This window comes from Oncorhynchus mykiss, chromosome 2, assembly GCF_057628025.1.
Source record: "Oncorhynchus mykiss isolate SJ-2025 chromosome 2, ASM5762802v1, whole genome shotgun sequence".
NCBI lineage: Eukaryota > Metazoa > Chordata > Actinopteri > Salmoniformes > Salmonidae > Oncorhynchus > Oncorhynchus mykiss.
This window is the reverse complement of record NC_143023.1, coordinates 19,467,660-19,489,943: the sequence shown is the minus strand read 5'-3', so window position 1 is coordinate 19,489,943 and position 22,284 is coordinate 19,467,660. Positions and strand designations below refer to the sequence as shown.

General features: G+C 42.6%; 2 protein-coding genes and 1 long non-coding RNA gene across 3 annotated transcripts; 1 reads left to right on the top strand and 2 right to left on the bottom strand.

Moving 5' to 3' along the window:
• Window positions 1-5,157: 5,157 nt before the first annotated feature.
• Window positions 5,158-9,665, bottom strand: LOC149984893 (uncharacterized). Its single transcript, XR_016484887.1, has 2 exons — window positions 9,486-9,665; window positions 5,158-6,045 (listed from the first exon to the last, which is right to left on the bottom strand). It is a non-coding gene; the product is annotated as an uncharacterized LOC149984893 (long non-coding RNA).
• LOC110509570 (uncharacterized) lies at window positions 6,689-10,680 on the top strand. The gene is made up of 6 exons (XM_021590531.3): window positions 6,689-6,813; window positions 7,831-7,975; window positions 8,051-8,182; window positions 9,000-9,251; window positions 9,428-9,544; window positions 9,642-10,680. The coding sequence occupies exons 2-6, from the start codon at window positions 7,831-7,833 to the stop codon at window positions 9,752-9,754; spliced, it is 759 nt and encodes a 252-aa protein (XP_021446206.3). The 5' UTR covers window positions 6,689-6,813; the 3' UTR covers window positions 9,755-10,680.
• A 193-nt stretch (window positions 10,681-10,873) lies between these two features.
• LOC110509548 (tumor necrosis factor receptor superfamily member 5) lies at window positions 10,874-21,939 on the bottom strand. The gene is made up of 11 exons (XM_021590486.3): window positions 21,734-21,939; window positions 21,410-21,479; window positions 21,226-21,280; window positions 20,123-20,233; window positions 13,539-13,700; window positions 13,297-13,381; window positions 12,940-12,998; window positions 12,703-12,819; window positions 12,311-12,330; window positions 12,032-12,155; window positions 10,874-11,776 (listed from the first exon to the last, which is right to left on the bottom strand). Exons 2-11 carry the CDS (start codon window positions 21,476-21,478, stop codon window positions 11,529-11,531), a joined length of 1,050 nt encoding a protein of 349 aa, XP_021446161.3. The 5' UTR covers window position 21,479; window positions 21,734-21,939; the 3' UTR covers window positions 10,874-11,528.
• Window positions 21,940-22,284: the final 345 nt, after the last annotated feature.

The window sequence follows — 22,284 nt, the reverse complement described above, 5'->3', positions numbered from 1 at the left end:
AAACAAAGTAGGGTTGTGGATCAGAAAACCAGTCTGGTGTGACCACCATTTGCCTCATGCAGCGCGACACATCTCCTTCCCATAGAGTAGATCAGGCTGTTGATTGTGGTCTGTGGAATGTTGTCCCACTCCTCTTCAATGGCTGTGCGAAGTTGCTGGATATTGGCGGGAACTGGAACACACTGTTATACACGTCAATCCAGAGTATCCCACACATGCTCAATGGGTGACATGTCTGGTGAGTATACAGGCAATGGAAGAACTCGGTCATTTTTAGCTTCCAGGAATTGTGTACAGATCCTTGCGACATGGGGCCCTTGCATTATCATGCTGAAACATGAAGTGATGGCTGCGGATGAATGGCACGACAATGGACCTCAGGATCTCATCACGGTATCTCTGTGCATTCAAATGGGCATCGATAAAATGCAGGTGTGTTTATTGTCCGTAGTTTATGCCTTCCCGTAACTCCACTATGGGGCACTCTGTTCACAACGTTGACATCTGCAAACCGTTCTCTCACACGACGCCATACACCTGTTCTGCCACTTGCCCAGTACAGTTGAAACCAGGATTAATCCGTGAAGAGCACACTTTTTCCAGTCGGTTACGACGCCGAACTGCAGTCTGGTCAAGACCCTGGTGAAGACAACGAGCACGCAGATGAGCTTCCCTGAGACGGTTTCTGACAGTTTGTGCAGAAATTCTTCGGTTATGCAAACCCACAGTTTCGTCAGCTGTCCGGGTGGCTGGTCTCAGACGATCCCGCAGGTGAAGAAGAAGGATGTGGAAATGCTCACTAACAGGGATGTAAACAAATTTGTGCGCAAAACTTGAGAGAAATACACGTTTTGTGCAGATGAAACATTTCTGGGATCTTTTATTTCAACTCATGAAACATGGGACCAACACTTTATATGTTGTGTTTATCTTTTTGTTCGGTCTAGTTACAACACTTTAAGAGTTAAACTAAATAATCTAAAATGACTTAGTGTTAATTTAATTACTATTGAGAGATGCACCAACCAACAGTAAAGACTTTTGAGTGTAATTGCAACATGTGTATGTATGCCCATCTAGAGTCTCTTCTGTTCTGTGTACTAGATGTCATCCAACTACAGTACATCATCAAGAAACAAACGTATTTTTGTCATGGGCAAAGAAACTCAAAAGAGGTGATTATACTAATTAATACAAATATTGATCCAATTGTGCAACCAGATCCGCAAGGATGATGGATTATTTTAAATATGCTACTGGACCAAAACAGATCTGGCTAATTAATCTATATGGGACAAATAATGATGATCCACACTTTTTCGAAAATATATATAATAATCTATTGAGCTCACAAGCAATGTAATAATCTATTATTATAGTGGGAGAATATAATCCGGTTTTAAGTACCTCAATGGATTGTAAAGGAAATCACTCTACAAACTATCACCCTCAAACACTTACGGAGATCACAAAGATCATGGATACATTAGAACTAGTGGATATATGGAGGCTGAAAAACCCTGACCTAGTGAGATATACATGGAGGAGGCTTCATCAAGCTAGCCGTCTTCATTACTTCCTAGTCTTGTTCTTGCTGGCATCAAAAGTTTAAAAGTATTAATAGGAGACAGAATGCGATTGGACCACCATCTAATTGGTGAAACTCTATAACTCTTACAGAATTTCCACGTGGATATTGGAAATTGAATCAAAGCCTGTTCGATGACAATTTGTTCTTAACTAAGACAAAATAATTTACTTTTTTTTTGTACAACAGCAGATTCCCTTATTGTATGAGACACTTTCAAATGTACTTTTAGAGGCCATTCTATACAATACTCATCATTAAAACAAAAGGAGGTTTGGTCAAAAGAGATTAGACTAATACAGGAAATGGAGGAAGTAACAGCGCAGGTAGGTGGTAACGGAAACTGTACTATAGAGGCACAAAATAGATTAGAGGAAAAACAAAAATAATTGGAGGTACTTATTCAAGAACCATCAAGTGTAATGTTTTACAAAAATAAAGCGAATTGGATGGAAAATGGTGAAAATGCTCATTTTTCTTGAATCTTCAACATAGAAATTCTACCAAAAATAATTTACAGAAACTCGTTACAAATGATGGAGTTATCCATGATTCACCAAATTGTAACGGTATTCTTGGTGAGAAGGAGAGTCGGACCAAAATGCAGCGTGTAGATTGCGATCCATGTTTTAATAAACAAACGTAAAACACGAATCAATACAAACACTACAAAATAAAGAACGTAACGAAAACCTAACCAGCCTATCTGGTGAAAACACATAGACAGGAACAATCACCCACAAACACACAGTGAAAACCAGGCTACCTAAATATGGTTCCCAATCAGAGACAATGACGAACACCTGCCTCTGATTGAGAACCATATCAGGCCGAACATAGAACTGGACAAACTAGACATGTAACATAGAATGCCCACTCAGATCACAAATGTGACACAAATGATGTGCTTTAAATATTTAGCTTCCTCTTTCAAAATATGTTGTCTCTTCAGGCTCCTCCATTCCCACTGAATGATGTTAACTGTAAGGATTTCTTTCCTAATAATAATGTGAAATTAACTAATTTACAGAAAGACCTGTGTGAAGGCCAACTTACAGAAGAGGAACTTTGAGGCAATAAAATATTTTCAGTCTGGAAAAACACCAGGGCTTGACCATATACCAGACCATATCAGGCGTTTGATAAAGTACGACTAGAATTTATATATAAATGCCTGGATTTCTTTAATTGTTGTGAATCTCTTACCAACCCCACGAAACACGGGGCGCACACCAAAACAAATGCCCCAAACACGGGGGACTTAAACAGTCCAGCAAAACCCAAGAACATGGGCAAACCGAGACACACAGACGTGTACACCAAACAATCCCGCACAACCAGCAGGCCCCTAAATAAAGCCTGACCAATCAGCCTAAAACAAACACAGGTGAAACCAATAAACAGAAAGGGGGAAAGGGGATCAGTGGCAGCTAGTAGGCCAGTGACGACGACCGCCAAGCGCCACCCGAACAGGAAGGGGAACTACCTTCGGTAGGAGTCGTGACATGGCCATTGAAATGCTAGCTATTAAAATGAGATCCAACAAGAACATCAAGGGGTTAGAAATCCAGGGGATAAAAACGAAAGTGTCAATGTATGACGATGATTCTAGTTTTATCTAAAGTCCGCAATCTGGATCCCTGCAAAGTCTCATTGAAGATCTTGATCACTTTTCTAGCCTCTCTTGATTAAAACTTAATTATGACAAGTGTACCATATTACGTATTGGATCATTTAAAAAAATAGTGTTTTCACTTCCTTGTAGTTTACCAATAAAATGGGCGGATGGTGAAGAAGACATACTTGGTATTCACATCTCCAAAAATATAAATGAACTTACCACAATTAATTTCAATAGAAAGTTACCAAAAATAGATACGATTCTGCATCCATGGAGAGGTAAATACTTGTATATTTATGGAAAAAATCACATTGAGTAACTATTTGGTCCTATCACAGCTTACTTACTTACTAATGGCACTGCCTACTGCAGACGAGTTGTTTTTTAAATCATATGAGCAAAAAAATATAACATTTTATTTGTAATGCTAAACCAGACAAAATTAAACGTGCCTATTTATATAATGAATATGAGTTTGGGGGCCTAAAATGATTCAATATTAAAGCTTTAAACCTCTCACTAAAAGCTTCACTCATACATAAGTTATATTAAAACCCAAAATGGTTCTCCAGTAGATCATCCTTTGTTCAAAAATGGCCTTTTTGCCTTTATACAGATTACAGTGTACATTTCCTACTAATTGAAAATGACATTTTGTTTAAAGTATTGCCCTTTCTTAAGCAAGCCATACAAAGCTGGTTACAATTTCAGTTTTATCCTCCAGAAAAGAGAGCACAAATATTACAACAATTGTTATGGTTAAACTCAAGTATACTGATTAATAAGAAAACAGTCTTTATCAAACCATTTTTTAAATGGTATTATATTTGTTAATGATATTGTGAATAGAAACACAGATACAGTGGGGAGAACAAGTATTTGACACACTGCCAATTTAGCAGGTTTTCCTACCAGAAAATCACATTGAATGATTTTTAAGTAATTAATTTGCATTTTATTGCATGACATAAGTATTTGATACATCAGAAAAGCAGAACTTAATATTTGGTACAGAAACCTTTGTTTGCAATTACAGAGGTCATATGTTTCCCGTAGTTCTTGACCAGGTTTGCACACACTGTAGCAGGGATTTTGGCCCACTCCTCCATACAGACCTTCTCCAGATCCTTCAGGTTTTGGGGCTGTCGCTGGGCAATACGGACTTTCAGCTCCCTCCAAAGATATTTTATTGGGTTCAGGTCTGGAGACTGGCTAGGCCACTCCAGGACCTTGAGATGCTTCTTACGGGGCCACTCCTTAGTTGCCCTGGCTGTGTGTTTCAGGTCGTTGTCATGATGGAAGACCCAGCCACGACCCATATTCAATGCTCTTACTGAGGGAAGGAGGTTGTTGGCCAAGATCTCGCGATACATGGCCCCATCCATCCTCCCCTCAATACGGTGCAGTCGTCCTGTCCCCTTTGCAGAAAAGCATCCCCAAAGAAGGATGTTTCCACCTCCATGCTTCACGGTTGGGATGGTGTGATTCATACAATGTGATTTTCTGGATTTCTGGATTTTTTTCTGGATTCCGTCTCTCACAGTTGAAGTGTACCTATGATAAAAATGACAGACCTCTACATGCTTTGTAAATAGGAAAACCTGCAAAATTGGCAGTGTATCAAATACTTGTTTTCCCCACTGTATATGGGAATATCTGCTCAATCCAAATTTACAACCAACTGATTGCAGCACTACCACAAAAATGGAGGAGGCAAGTGGAAAAGGGAGAAGGTAGGGAACTTGTTTGCCTGCCATATATTAAAGATACAAATTGGCTGAAAGTAACTGGCATAAATAGAAAAATATACCAGTTTCATCTGAGGACAAAAATGTTGACAGCTGCACCATACAGGTTGCAAAATAAATGGGAGGAGCTTTTCAATGTACCAATTCCATGGCATATGGTTTATGAACTGGTACAAAAAACTACACTTGATTCAACACTGAGTTTTTCCATTTAAATGATCAATTTCTTTTGCCAACGACAGAATGCTATATATATGGGGCATAAAACAATCTCAGCTCTGTAGATTTTGCTGCGAAGAGACAATCAATAGATGATTTGTTCTGGTATTTCCACTATGTAGCTTGTTTCTGGTCACAGGTTCAGGAATGGTTAAAAAAAAATCACAACATGCAATTAAAATTAACCTTACAAATAGCAGTGTTGGGCAATTTGGAAAGCTATAGTCAGTCAATCAATAATATAAGAATACTCATAGTAAAGGTTTTCATCTTTAGCTCACAATCTGTGGATAATATATGATTAGAAAGTTTCAAACATTTTGAAAAACATCACAGCATAATTGAAAAATATATGGCACGTGGAAACCAAACGAGGGCGGTCTATGTTGATAGGTGGGATTAAAGAGCTTATGTTTGGTAATGTCTAACTGTTATGTGACTGCTTTATATAAAAGTACCATGTATGTAAAATGTATATGTAAAATGTATGTGTATGTAGCAAAAAAGCTGTAAAAAAACAGATTTGTCCTCCGAAGAGGGTTAAACATTTAAAATAATAATAATAATAATAATAAAGAAACTAAATGTACCCTTCAGCCAATGATAAACATATCATAAGAAAACACTGGAGGAACATTAATGAGAATCAGTCATTGGTTTTCTGTTTCTGCAGTCTCTGAGGCTCAGCCCAGTCATTTCTGTTTGTTACAGTAATCTGTGTACGCTGTATGAGTAGTGAATGCCCAGAGGCCTGAGGCGAAGGTGGAGGGAGATGTGTAGAGGGTCGTCCCTGCCGATGCTCCCTGGGCTGTAACAGTTCACCCAGGGTCATGTGATGTGGCTTGGCTTCTGTGAAAATCCAGGTTGAGCTGAGAAGGAGCAGACCAGAGTCAATGAAACCTCGTGACCTCTGACTGAGAGACACGGCTGCATGTAGTTGAACCACACACTCACCACACAGGCGCAGACACATTCATTCACACGCGCACTCAGGTACACACTAAACATGATAGGCAAAATATGACATTCAGTTAACCCACAAGACCTGTTGTGTACATGTCCGTAAAGACTACCAATGTCATTTCTCTCAGTCTGATCTGAGTATGTTTGACTGGACGGTGAATTTAAATAAGAACGGCTGCTGCTTACAGTGAAGAAAATGACTGGTCCTAAGATGAGTGTAATGTAGTCCTATTCACTCTGAAGTTACCTTGTCATCAAAGCAACAGATGAGTGTAATGTAGTCCTATTCACTCTGAAGTTACCTTGTCATCAAAGCAACAGAGCAAGTGAGAGAGAGAGAGAGAGACAGACGGACATAAGAGAGTCTTAAAGATTGTTTTGGAACCTAATATCACAGTTTTTTATGAAAGACAGACGACCGACAAACGGCAGTGGAAAGACAGGGGGAGGAAGAGGGGCAAGTTTAGGGTTTTAAGCGGCACAGTGGTTCAGAGTGAACTAGGGGGGTCGTCATAGAGAGAAAGAGAGAGAGATAGGAGTCTTTTGAAATGGCAGTTTCCCTTATGACTCATCTTTTGAATAATACTCTGACACACTGTGATCCCCAGTTCAGTCACACAGTCAGAGGGTCCAGAGTCACATCTATCTCATTCTCTCATCCTCTCTGAGACACGGTAAGTCAGACTCTACACTTCCCTACTGAAACACGTTTTGTTCAGGTCTGTCGTTAGAGTCCTGGGCTTGCTTGATGTATCTATAATGGTATACAGTCGGACTCTACCCTTCCCTACTGAAACACGTTTTGTTCAGGTCTGTCGTTAGAGTCCTGGGCTTGCTTGATGTATCTATAATGGTATACAGTTGGACGTGTTTATGTCATCGGTTTTGTTTTCGCTTTGTTTTTCAATGTCAGCATTGGTTGGTGTTTTGTCTGGAGTCTGTATCATGTTTTCTACTTTAGGTGGTCTCTTGTGTCTCATGTCCTTGAAACAGTCCCTTATAGTTGCTGTTGGGGGCCTACAATAATGTCATGCCATTGCAATGCTTTAACTCTTGATAATATATTGTTGGATGATATCTTTATGAATGCGGTAAACACTGAGTATACAAAAGATTAGGAACATCTGCTATTTCCATGACATAGACTGACCAGGTGAATCCAGGTGAAAGCTATGATCCCTTATTGATGTCACCTGTTAAACCCACTTCAGTGTAGATGAAGAGGAGACAGGTTACAGAAGGATTGTTAAGCCTTGAGACATTGATTGTGTGTGTGCCATTCAGAGGGTGAATGGGCAAGACAAAAGATTTAAGTGCCTTTAAATGGGGTACGGTAGTAGGTGCACCAGTTTGAGTGTGTCAAGAACTACGATGCTGCTGGGATTTTCACACTCAACAGTTTCCCGAGTGTATCAAAAATGGTCCACCACCCAAGGGACATCCAGCGATCTTGACAACTGTGGGAAGCATTGGATTCAACATGGGCCAGCACCCTGTGGAACGCTTTCGACACCTTGTAGTGTCCACGCCCCGACAAATTGAGGTTGTTTTGAGGGCAAAAGTAGGTGCAACTCAATATTAGGGAGGTGTTCCTAATGTTTTGTACAATCAGTGTATGTCAATGTTCTGAAGTTCATGTAAAATATGTTAAATATTGACTGTCTTCCTCTTTTTCTCTTCATCCCTCTCAGATGCATCTCTTCTGGTGGATCACCCACATCTTTCTATCCCTCCCTTCTCTCCTCTCTCTTGTCCAATCCCTCACGTGCGACAATGAGAAACAGTATGCTTGGCCACTGCATGACAGCCAATGGTGCTGCAACAAGTGTCCACCAGGTAAGTCTTTTGAAAAATACTTTTATCAGGTGTGTGTGTGTGTGTGTGTGTCATTTAACGTGTTGCCCTTTACAGGTCAGCATCTGGTGGGACGCTGCACCGGTCAGAACAGCCCTACCCAGTGTGCTGACTGCGCCAGCGGCTACTACTCAGACAGCTACAACTTCAACATAGGCTGCAAATCCTGCGACGGCTGCAGCATGAGTGGTGAGTGTGTGTGTGTGTGTGTATCTACCCATTTCCAGCAACCTATGATTGGCACTGATGCTTGTCTTGTCTGCCTGTCTAAAACTGTTACTCACCTGTTTTTCTAAGTCATAGTTACAAAGGACTTTACAGATGAAAACACAGCCTGCTAGGGATTTCCCCCTTCACTGTACCATGGTGGGACACAGTCAGAGAGAGAGGGGGAGGGGGGCACTGAGAAACACTGACTCACCCACCCAGGAGTAGAGGAGGGTTGGGAGGCCTGGAGGGCAGAAGGGATGGCATGTCTACCAAGTAATGTCAAGGATATCAGTGGTGATGGAGGGGGGACAGTGGGAGGGGTTAGTGGTAGACAGATATCATCTCACCGGTGGAAATAACCTTTTTACTTTAAAGATAAACATTGGAAAGTACAGCTGACAGAACATTTTCATTACATCGTTGTCATCGAGTGTAGCGGGGACAAAAATAGAGATTTTTAAAGAGGGTAAACACAGAGGTGAGAGAGGTTTGAGAGTAGCCAGACTCAGTGAACACGTTAACTGATGTTCACTCTAGTGAAATGGCTGCTGTGTGTGTGTGTGTGTGTGTGTGTGTGTGTGTAGGGTGGGGTCAGACGGTAATATACACTTCAGTTCGTTGTGAGTCAAAACCTGATTCAACAAGGTACTATGAGTCATTTTGAAGATGAGCCATTTTCTCATATTCAGGCATGATTTCAGATTGTGTTTGACTATGTGACAAAAACACTGTCAAAGTCAGTATACATGAAGGCACACAGACAAATAGACCACCTATGACTTGTGTTCCGTTACAGAGCTGCAGTATGTATCTAACTGTTCCACCAAGCAGAATGATGTGTGCAGCTGTAAACCAGGCTACCGCTGCAGAGGAAGTGGCACCTGTCTGGACTGTGAGGAGATCCCCAGCCCGAACACACCCAAACTCATACCGACACCTCCCATCATGCCAGCTACAGTGTCAAACCACTCGGTGCCTGGTATCCCTAATCATAGACCTAATCCAGTCACCAAACCTGGTATTGGGCCCAGCACAAAACCAAACCAAGGTAAACTACAATACAAATGATAAAATGGCCTGAAAGTGTTCAAAGTGACATGTAAAAATGCCATGAGAGCTACATAGTTCTCTCTCTCTCACAAAACCCAATACAATGCCGGTGTTAATGTGTTTTATGGCCCTGACCTCTCTCTCTACTCCTCTGTCTCTCATACACACAAACAGATGATAGCAAGTGGCTCCCGGTGTGTGTGTCTGCAGTGTGTGTGTGTCTACTGCTCACCTGCCTTGTTGCCATCTCAAAGCTCAAACCTTTTCTGCGATGGATTGGTTCACCAAACAGTAAGTCCACGTCACTGTTGATCTGTCCTGTAGTTCTATTGAACACAATACATATGCACGCACATTTGACCTAACCCTCATCTTATTGGTCCATCAGGCTTCTGGTCTCCCAAAAAGACAACTCCAGCCAATCAGAGCACAGCGGAGGAGGAAGTGCCCATGCCGGTCCAGGAAGTGTGTGGAAAGCCAGAGCTGCTACTAGACGTTTGATGGAGGAAGTCAGTGTCAAAGGAGAGGATGAGAACTCACAAGTGAGCTGGGAGACCCAGGAGACAAACAGACTACCTCACATTCCCATTGAAGTGAAACTAACCTGAAGGCTAGACAGGCTGCTGTATTGGTTTAATGCAGTGGCTTCTGTATCTAGGAGTTTCAGAAAGGACAAGAAAATAGGACAAAAAGACACTTTGAAGTATGAAGACACAGGCTAAAGATGAGAGAGGGAGTGGGAGTCTGTGACCGAGAAAGAGTAACTGGAAGAGTGTGAACGAGACAGACAGACAGACAGACAGACAGACAGACAGACAGACAGACAGACAGACAGACAGACAGACAGACAGACAGACAGACAGACAGACAGACAGACAGACAGACAGACAGACAGACAGACAGACAGACAGACAGACAGACAGACAGACAGACAGACAGACAGACAGACAGACAGACAGACAGACAGACAGACAGACAGACAGACAGACAGACAGACAGACAGACAGACAGACAGACAGACAGACAGACAGACAGACAGACAGACAGACAGACAGACAGACAGACAGACAGACAGACAGACAGACAGACAGACAGACAGACAGACAGACAGACAGACAGACAGACAGACAGACAGACAGACAGACAGACAGACAGACAGACAGACACAGACAGACAGACAGACAGACAGACAGACAGACAGACAGACAGACAGACAGACAGACAGACAGACTTGTGTGCTGAATACATGTACTGTACATGTTTATATTGAAGATGTTTTATACCTTCATTATGATTATTATGCTTTTTGCTGTATCTATGCTTTATGCCAGTGTTTACTCTTACATAGTAGTGGCTGTATTTTAAAGAACAGAATCACAAATGTTACAGGCCTACTGTAATGTCATACAATCGCCCCATCACCTGTATTCACTGAAAATGTATATTTCGTATTTTGCTTTTAATTTGTGAAAAAACAGTTCAAGGTGCCAAATGAACACAGAAAAAAACAGTTCAAGGTGCCAAATGAACACAGAAAAAAACAGTTCAAGGTGCCAAATGAACACAGAAAAAAACAGTTCAAGGTGCCAAATGAACACAGAAAAAAACAGTTTGCAGCAGTTGAGACAAAGCTTTTTATACAGTTGAATAAAATGAGAGCAAGTGGATGTGTACATGACCACCATAGTGAGATGTCTAGCTCTATCTAAGTCTAGAACAGGAAATAATGACCATTCTAGAGTTTTGGGATTCACTGGTGTTCTGAGAGTAAGAGTGGCAGGTGGCCTAGTGGTTAGAGCATTGGACTAGTAACCAAAATGTTGAATCCCTGAGCTGACAAGGTAAAAATATGTTGTTCTGCCCCTGAACAAGGCAGTTAACCCACTGTTCCTAGGCCGTCATTGAAAATGAGAACTTGTTCTTAACTGACTTGCCTAGTTAAATAAAAGGGCTCTATTCAATCTGTATTGCGGAAGTGCAGCTTTACAGCCTGAAAGAAATGGAAAGGCAATGTTCCTGTGTCAGAAGCGACTGCTTTCACATTAAACGCTGCATATGTTGGCTCAATCAGAAATGACCTCTGTTCCTATCACGCAATCTGTAGTGATACAGACTGAATAGAGCCCCAGGTAGATGTTGTCCCTTACCACTGATCCAGGGTCAGTGGTAAGTCTTAATCCTCCTTATGATTAACATTAGGATGTATGGTTGGCTAAACTGATCCTAGAAGGGAAGCTTTCACTTGGTGCGTCCTCTGTCCTCAATCCCCCTCCCCTCAATGCACCTCCTCTTTGGAAACGTGACTGTCCTTCCCTTGTTCCTGTGAAGGGAAGAATACACAGTCCATCTCCCCATCCCTTTCCTCCTGGGATAGATGGATGTTAGGGGAGGGTGTGGGGTGGGTCGGACATCCTTCCTCATCCCTCTCTTTCTGCACTCTCTCTTCCATCCCTCCACCCATACCAGTGAACTGGTTGAGTAAACTGAAGATGACTGTTCCAGCATTGTGGACATGGACCGGGCCTGAGAGAGACACAGACAGCGAGAAAGTGATATTAGATTCTATATTCATCATCAGCCTTATTCACTATGGATCTTGAAACTGATCAACTTCCCATGCTAATGCCCCATGGACTTCAAAACTGCATGCAAAACTCCAAGTTAAACGACTGACGTGCCTCTATAGGAAAAACCACAGGAGTAACTCCACCATATTTAGATTCCTTTTTAAATCAAGATCTTGGGGTCAACATAATTATTTGTATGTATCCATAGTACCTATATTTGCTGCTGTAATAGGTGGTGGATCCACTGTCTGGTGCTTAATACTGGGCTGTGTCTCTCTGGCATTGTGCTGATGAGGTGGCTCTTTGGTCTTGTTAGGCGACGTTTCTCTTACTCCCTTCATAAGAGTACAGAAATTCACCAGAAATCCAGAGTTATTGGAATACACAATTGTCAACAATTCCTATATAGGGTTTAGGTCAGGAACACACGAATGACAATGTAAACATTACACACACAATGTAGTAAGTTACCGTAGGTTATTACACATACCTTGTTACAGAACTTGAGAGCTGGAAAATAACAGACACAAATCTATTAGTGACCCCAGCAAACTGATGGTAAGCCACTCATGGGTTCTTCATTGATTAATCATCTATGATTGAAAGGGCAATGTTTTATCATCTTAACTCTGCAGTTTAATGCTTTCTAGGTACATGTAGACACTAGAAACTGGTAAGTAGGTCTACACAGAGAGAGTGTTGCAATCTTTTAATTCAATTACATTCACAAGAAGCTACAGTTGGCTCCCAGTGTAGACCTATCCTGAGATTTAACATCACAGTCTAATCCTTCCTCATCTCATTCTAGTGTCCATAGAGAGAGTCTGCTCTAACACAATGATCATGATACAGTTGAGACTGAACAGAGGAACACTGCCTTACCTTGTTTGAAACAGGCTTCATTTCCTGGGCGACGGATACATAACAGAATGATAACGGCTAGGATTCCAATGACCACCATAGGACACAAAATGGCTGCCAAGTGTTTGCTGGTGTCAGCTGGTGGGGAAAGGAGATGGAGAAACTACTGTATCTGTACCTTCTCACAGTTTCGATATATTCTGACTGTAATTAAAATAACTGATGGACACACACACGCACACTCGTACTCACACTCACCTGTGGTGTGATGAGTGGCGTTGCCTGGTTGTGAGACTGGTGATCGTGGAATGTCACAGCTGGGTGAGACAGAGGTAAAGGACTCATCATGTAACATATTCACAGCCTGTCAACACTGAAGTGGGGCCAGTGAGCTGAGAAATGTATTTAATATCCCATATCCATTACCACTAAAATATCTGACAATTCTTTGATACCAGATCTTCTGGTTGTATGAAGGTTATGTACCATAAAATAATAACTTTGCCAGAAGTGGCCCTCCTGGCAGGAGAAGGCTTCAACCAGAGCCTGTTTATCTGTCTGGTTCCAGTATGCAATAGTATGTTTTAGGGAGGATTAAAAAGGCTAAAGGCTCACTTGGGAGGTTGACAGCGTCCAGCAAAAGAGGAAGTCCTGCTGTGTTCAGAGGAAGTTCCTGTCTGGTTGATTCTGATGCCCACTACTGTAATCAGAGCAGAGTGCACACAGGCAGGAAAACATCACATCTATCCACAGCCAAACACACTGATTCAATACCCAGAACCTGGCAAGAATACAACACAGTGAAGGAAGACAGGCATAAGAGAAGGCCAGTGGGCAACACACACACTGTACAGTACCATTGCTAGGTGGCAGGGGAGGTGGGGGCAGCTGAGGGATCTTCTCACAGTCTCTACAGTTTCCTGTCTGGTCGTCTTTGTCGGTGCAGGTAAAACCAGCCTCACAGCGACATCTAGCGTCCGATACAGAAGTACACGGCTCATCCTCCACCAGGTGCAAATCTGACACACACACACAGAACAAAAGGTTTAGTACAGCTATTACATGGTAATAAATAGTGTCCATACTGTAGACATACCTTTTTGACTCTTGGTAAGAAATGACATGTATGGCATATGGAAATCAGTTTATGGAGATAGGTGGGATGGACTGAGAGTAGCTGAGGGGTGGGTTTATGGAGATAGGTGGGATGGACTGAGAGTAGCTGAGGGGTGGGTTTATGGAGATAGGTGGGATGGACTGAGAGTAGCTGAGGGGTGGGTTTATGGAGATAGGTGGGATGGACTGAGAGTAGCTGAGGGGTGGGTTTATGGAGATAGGTGGGATGGACTGAGAGTAGCTGAGGGGTGGGTTTATGGAGATAGGTGGGATGGACTGAGAGTAGCTGAGGGGTGGGTTTATGGAGATAGGTGGGATGGACTGAGAGTAGCTGAGGGGTGGGTTTATGGAGATGGGTGGGATGGACTGAGAGTAGCTGAGGGGTGGGTTTATGGAGATAGGTGGGATGGACTGAGTAGGTGAGGGGTGGGTTTATGGAGATAGTTGGGATGGACAGAGAGTAGCTGAGAGGTGGGTTTATGGAGATAGTTGGGATGGACAGAGAGTAGCTGAGAGGTGGGTTTATGGAGATAGGTGGGATGGACTGAGTAGCTGAGGGGTGGGTTTATGGAGATAGGTGGGATGGACAGAGTAGCTGAGGGGTGGGTTAATGGAGATAGGTGGGATGGACAGAGTAGCTGAGGGGTGGGTTTATGGAGATAGGTGGGATGGACAGAGTAGCTGAGGGGTGGGTTTATGGAGATAGATAGGATGGACTGAGAGTAGCTGAGGGGTGGGTTTATGGAGATAGGTGGGATGGACTGAGTAGGTGAGGGGTGGGTTTATGGAGATAGATAGGATGGACTGAGAGTAGCTGAGGGGTGGGTTTATGGAGATAGTTGGGATGGACAGAGAGTAGCTGAGAGGTGGGTTTATGGAGATAGTTGGGATGGACAGAGAGTAGCTGAGAGGTGGGTTTATGGAGATAGGTGGGATGGACTGAGTAGCTGAGGGGTGGGTTTATGGAGATAGGTGGGATGGACAGAGTAGCTGAGGGGTGGGTTAATGGAGATAGGTGGGATGGACAGAGTAGCTGAGGGGTGGGTTTATGGAGATAGGTGGGATGGACAGAGAGTAGCTGAGAGGTGGGTTTATGGAGATAGGTGGGATGGACTGAGTAGCTGAGGGGTGGGTTTATGGAGATAGGTGGGATGGACAGAGTAGCTGAGGGGTGGGTTAATGGAGATAGGTGGGATGGACAGAGTAGCTGAGGGGTGGGTTTATGGAGATAGGTGGGATGGACAGAGTAGCTGAGGGGTGGGTTTATGGAGATAGATAGGATGGACTGAGAGTAGCTGAGGGGTGGGTTTATGGAGATAGGTGGGATGGACTGAGTAGGTGAGGGGTGGGTTTATGGAGATAGTTGGGATGGACAGAGAGTAGCTGAGAGGTGGGTTTATGGAGATAGGTGGGATGGACTGAGTAGCTGAGGGGTGGGTTTATGGAGATAGGTGGGATGGACAGAGTAGCTGAGGGGTGGGTTTATGGAGATAGGTGGGCTGGACAGAGTAGCTGAGGGGTGGGTTTATGGAGATAGGTGGGATGGACAGAGTAGCTGAGGGGTGGGTTTATGGAGATAGGTGGGCTGGATAGAGTAGCTGAGGGGTGGGTTTATGGAGATAGGTGGGATGGACAGAGTAGCTGAGGGGTGGGTTTTTGGAGATAGGTGGGCTGGACAGAGTAGCTGAGGGGTGGGTTTATGGAGATAGGTGGGCTGGACAGAGTAGCTGAGGGGTGGGTTTATGGAGATAGGTGGGCTGGACAGAGTAGCTGAGGGGTGGGTTTATGGAGATAGGTGGGATGGACAGAGTAGCTGAGGGGTGGGTTTTTGGAGATAGGTGGGCTGGACAGAGTAGCTGAGGGGTGGGTTTATGGAGATAGGTGGGCTGGACAGAGTAGCTGAGGGGTGGGTTTATGGAGATAGGTGGGCTGGACAGAGTAGCTAAGGGGTGGGTTTAAAAACTTGTGTTCTAGTTATGACTGAAAACACAATGTATAAGTACTATCGATCTATCTAGATCTAATGTATATCAAAATATCAAATTACTTTACTCTTGCTATGTAACTACTGTAAAAAATAAAAAATGCAATGTATGTAACATGTAGAATGTACCATGAATTCAGAAAGTATTCAGACCCCTTGACCTTTCCCACATTTTGTTACATCACAGCCTTATTCCAAAATGGATTAAAGAAACATTTTTAATCAATCTCTACACAATACCCCAAAATGACAAAGCAAAACAGATTTTTAGAAATGTGCATCCTGTTTCCATTGATCATGCTTGAGATGTTTCTACAACTTGGAGTCCACCTGTGGTAAATTCAATTGATTGGACATAATTTGGAAAGGCACACACCTGTCTATATAAAGTCCCACAGTTGACAGTGCATGTCAGAGCAAAAACCAAGCCATGAGGTCAAAGGAATTGTATGTAGAGCTCCGTGACAGGATTGTGTCGAGGCACAGATCTGGGGAAGGGTACCAAAACATTTCTGCAGCATTGAAGGTCCCCAAGAACACAGTGGCCTCCGTCATTCTTAAATGGAAGAAGTTTGGAACCATCAACACTCTTCCTAGAGCTGGCCGCCTGGCCAAACTGAGCAATCGGCGGAGAAGGGCCTTGGTCAGGGAAGTGACCAAGAACCCAATGGTCACTCTGACAGAGCTTCATAGCTCCTGTGTGGAGATGGGAGAACCATCCAGAAGGACAACCATCTCTAAAGCACTCCACCAATCAGCCCTTTATGGTAGAGTGGCCAGATGGAAGCCACTCCTCAGTAAAAGGCACATGACAGCCCACTTGGAGTTTACCAAAAGGCATCTAAAGGACTGTCAGACCATGAGAAGATTCTCTGGTCTGATGAAACCAAGATTGAACTCTTTGGCATGAATGTCAAACGTCACGTCTGGAGGACGCAGCATCATGCTGTGGGCATATTTTTCAGCGGCAGGGACTGGGAGAATACAGTGCCTTGCGAAGGTATTCGGCCCCCTTGAACTTTGCGACCTTTTGCCACATTTCAGGCTTCAAACATAAAGATATAAAACTGTATTTTTTTGTGAAGAATCAACAACAAGTGGGACACAATCATGAAGTGGAACGACATTTATTGGATATTTCAAACTTTTTTAACAAATCAAAAACTGAAAAATTGGGCGTGCAAAATTATTCAGCCCCCTTAAGTTAATACTTTGTAGCGCCACCTTTTGCTGCGATTACAGCTGTAAGTCGCTTGGGGTATGTCTCTATCAGTTTTGCACATCGAGAGACTGACATTTTTTCCCATTCCTCCTTGCAAAACAGCTCGAGCTCAGTGAGGTTGGATGGAGAGCATTTGTGAACAGCAGTTTTCAGTTCTTTCCACAGATTCTCGATTGGATTCAGGTCTGGACTTTGACTTGGCCATTCTAACACCTGGATATGTTTATTTTTGAACCATTCCATTGTAGATTTTGCTTTATGTTTTGGATCATTGTCTTGTTGGAAGACAAATCTCCGTCCCAGTCTCAGGTCTTTTGCAGACTCCATCAGGTTCTCTTCCAGAATGGTCCTGTATTTGGCTCCATCCATCTTCCCATCAATTTTAACCATCTTCCCTGTCCCTGCTGAAGAAAAGCAGGCCCAAACCATGATGCTGCCACCACCATGTTTGACAGTGGGGATGGTGTGTTCAGTGTGATGAGCTGTGTTGCTTTTACGCCAAACATAACATTTTGCATTGTTGCCAAAAAGTTCAATTTTGGTTTCATCTGACCAGAGCACCTTCTTACACATGTTTGGTGTGTCTCCCAGGTGGCTTGTGGCAAACTTTAAACAACACTTTTTATGGATATCTTTAAGAAATGTCTTTCTTCTTGCCACTCTTCCATAAAGGCCAGATTTGTGCAATATACGACTGATTGTTGTCCTATGGACAGAGTCTCCCACCTCAGCTGTAGATCTCTGCAGTTCATCCAGAGTGATCATGGGCCTCTTGGCTGCATCTCTGATCAGTCTTCTCCATGTATGAGCTGAAAGTTTAGAGGGACGGCCAGGTCTTGGTAGATTTGCAGTGGTCTGATACTCCTTCCATTTCAATATTATCGCTTGCACAATGCTCCTTGGGATGTTTAAAGCTTGGGAAATCTTTTTGTATCCAAATCCGGCTTTAAACTTCTTCACAACAGTATCTCGGACCTGCCTGGTGTGTTCCTTGTTCTTCATGATGCTCTCTGCGCTTTTAACGGACCTCTGAGACTATCACAGTGCAGGTGCATTTATACGGAGACTTGATTACACAGGTGGATTGTATTTATTATCATTAGTCATTTAGGTCAACATTGGATCATTCAGAGATCCTCACTAAACTTCTGGAGAGAGTTTGCTGCACTGAAAGTAAAGGGGCTGAATAATTTTGCACGCCCAATTTTTCAGTTTTTGATTTGTTAAAAAAGTTTGAAATATCCAATAAATGTCGTTCCACTTCATGATTGTGTCCCACTTGTTGTTGATTCTTCACAAAAAAAATACAGTTTTATATCTTTATGTTTGAAGCCTGAAATGTGGCAAAAGGTCGCAAAGTTCAAGGGGGCCGAATACTTTCGCAAGGCACTGTAGTCGGTATCGAGGGAAAGATGAACGGAGCAAAGTACAGAGAGATCATTGATGAAAACATGACCCAGAGAGCTCAGGATCTCAGACCAGGGCAAAGATTCACCTTCCAAGAGGACAACGACCGTAAGCACACAGCCAAAACAACGCAGGAGTGTCTTCGGGACAAGTCTTGAGTGGCCCAGCCAGAGCCTGGACTTTAATTCTTAAATGCTAGTAAAACGAATTGCATGCTCTTCAACCGATCACTGCCCGCACCTGACTAGCATCACTACTCTGGATGGTTCTGACTTAGAATATGTGGCCAACTACAAATACCTAGGTGTCTGGTTAGACTGTAAACTCTCCTTCCAGACTCACATTAAGCATCTCCAATCCAAAATGAAGTCTAGAATTGGCTTCCATTTCGCAACAAAGCCTCCTTCACTCATGCTGCCAAACATACCCTCGTAAAACTGACTATCCTACCGATCCTCGACTTCGGCGATGTCATTTACAAAATAGCCTCCAACACTCTACTCAGCAAATAGGATGTAGTCTATCACAGTGCCACCCGTTTTGTCACCAAAGCCCCATATATTACTCACCACTGCAACCTGTATGCTCTCGTTGACTGGCCCTCACTTCATATTCGTCGCCAAACCCACTGGCTCCAGGTCATCTATAAGTCTTTGCTAGGTAAAGCCCCGCCTTATCTCAGCTCAATGATCACCATAGCAACACCCACCCGTAGCACACGCTCCAGCAGGTATATTTAACTGGTCATCCCCAATGCCAACTCCTCATTTGGCCGCCTTTCCATCCTTTTTTCTGCTGCCAAAGACTTGAACGAATTGCAAAAATCACTGAAGCTGGAGACATATCTCTCTCACCAACTTTAAGCATCAGCTGTCAGAGCAGCTTACTGATCACTGCACCTGTACACAGCCCATCTGTAAATAGCCCACCAAACTACCTCATCCCCATATTTGTTATTTATATTTGCTCTTTTGCACCCCAGTATCTCTATTTGCACATCAGCATGTGCACATCTATCACTCCAGTGGTAATGCTAAATTGTAATTATTTCGCCATTATGGCCTATTTATTGCCTTACCTCCCTAATCTTACTACATTTGCACACACTGTATATAGATTTTTCTATTGTGTTATTGACTGTAAATGATAACTTTTTCTCAACTGGCCTACCTGGTTAAATAAAAGGTGAAATAAATTAAATTAAAAATTTTTTAACCGATCGAACATCTCTAGAGAGACCTGAAAATAGCTGTGCAGCAACTCTCCCCAAGCCAAGCTTATAGCGCCATACCCATGAAGACTCGAGGCAGTAATCACTGCCAAAGGTGCTTCAACAAAGTACTGAGTAAAGGGTCAGAATACTTATGTAAATGTGATATTTCATTTTTATTTAGTTTTATTAATTTGCCAAAATTTCTAAAAACCTGTTTTTGCTTTGTCATTATGGGGTATTGTGTGTAGATTGATGAGGGGAAAAAAACAATTTAATCAATTTTAAAATAAGGCTGTAACGTAACAAAATGTGGATAAAGTCAAAGGGTCTGAATACTTTCTGAATGCCCTGTACATATAACAACAAAGTTTATTTTGGTCCTCCGAAGAGATGGGCCCCACCCCAAAAAATATTTACAAGCAATATACAGTTGAAGTATTTCCCACTAAATAAAGATGTTACATTGTTCTGTGAATGAGTTGTGTTCGTGTTTATGTACCATGTTTGCAGTCTTTGAAGCAGGAATGACAACTGGACTCTGCGTTCAATCGTGCTGTGTAGGAACCATCTCGACAGGGAGAGCACTCTGAACAGGACTTCTGATAATGACCTGAGATAGAGAGGGGAGATGAAACATATCAAATCAGTGTATTGGTCGCATACACAGCGAAATGCTGCGAAATGCAGCGAAATGCTTGTGTTACTAGCTCTTAACACAGTAAAATGTCAAACAAGTATACATCATTTAAGTGTTGTTTTTTGTAAGAATTCAAGAACGGCGGGGCGAATCTAATCAACAACCCAAATGCAATCTATGCGTATGTACACTGGAAGAATTTACACCAGATATACTAAGAATGATATGCACAGCAGTAGATAGCTCATTCTAATATATGCCGGGAATACAAGATTTAAATACTCAGTGTGAAACAGGTAGTGTCCAGTGGTTCAACGTCTGCAAGACATGGGTCAGCAGATATGGAGTAAAGGAAATTAAGTTTGGGAAAAGTATAGGGAAATGGGGCGATAGAGAGAACGATGTAGAAAGAGTGGAGCGAGGAGAGAGTGAAGAGACAAGGGGAGTCAAGAACATAAGAGAGCACCACAATAACAATACAGACTGATGGACGCTGGAGTTTTATAAATGTCTTGTAGTAGACTACATGAGTAGTGGATATCAGAACATAATGCTAACTCTTTTAGACCCATAGGCACACACACATTCAGGTAATGTTTTAGTACACGGTCTGTTGCTGACTGAGAAGAGAGGGAGCATAGCGGCAGAGAGCAGAGAATAACAGGAAGAGATGGAGCGCACAGAGCGAGAGCCTGTTGGCCTAGTCTGCATACTAATGAAGGATGTGGTCATAGCACAGAGCTCCACTTCTCATCACGAGAGAGAGAGAGAAACTCTCTCATAGTTTCCTCATGATTCCTAAGAACCTATACACACTCACACACATTCTGAAACGATCTGCCTCGCTATTATTGTAAAAAATGGTTGATTGTAGGATGAAGGGATAGAATGTGGAGATGAGGGAAGGAAAAGAAGGGAACAAAAAGTCAATTAAAATGTAATGATGGAGGGCCTTTCTTTCTCACCTGGTGGACACAGTCTGCATTGTCTCCCTCCATCCGTGTAATATCTCTCTGTAATCTGACAACGCGAACACAGTTTCATGAGGTCTACTGTCATGTTGTAACAGGTGTCAAATGGTTCTCACAACTTTCATAAGCGGTCATAACACATAATGAGAATGGACATTAAAAGGGGCAAAATGGTTACCAGAGGATATGAGACTGCTAGGTGTGCAGACATCATTAGCACAGCCACAAATAACTGTTCCATCACCATTCTATAAACAATGTTAAATCATTAACAATCTGTCATTTGAGTTCATTCAGTAACATTTCTAAATAGGTATTAAAAAGTGCACACAACAAATAATGCCAAAAGATGTTACAAATTACATGTTGAAAATTTGTAAGTTTATCACAATTTGATGGTGACTGCACTAACTTCTAGCTTTGAGCCTCATTTCAGTTCAAAAGATATCAATGTAGAAATATGTGTTGAAAACTACCAACACATAAGATAATCTAGTCTTACCTTTTGCACTGTAGACACCACACCAAATGCCAAGTATTTGTTGTCTATAACTTTGACTCTCCCCCCAACTATTATTCTTTAAGGTGTGTCTCTCTCTTCTCTACCCATCCTTTGCGTCATTATTTCCTTCACCTGTGACATCTTCCTCTCTTCCTGTCTCTCCCGCCCACTGTGTACTGACAGTGATGTTGTGATGTATTTATAAGCTAGAGACAGACAAGACAGGCATGTCAGCAGGGTGACTAATGGTTCTGAACCAAAGTCTCATCATTTTCGCCACATACTTTAAGACGTGAAAGACAGTTTGTCACAAACATTTGATCTCGCTGTCCTCGTAAAGTTAGCTTATCAGGTAGGTGGAGTTCAGGAAGTACAGACACACATAGCAGCCAATGCAAGTGGGCTTCCAGCATAAACTCACCAAATCCACAACAACAAAAAAAACACACAATTATATTGCTCAGCTGTATCTTTTATTCTTCATTCCATCTCTCTGTCAGTACACAGAGCTCTGCGTTGAACTCTCTGTCAGTACACAGAGCTCTGCGTTG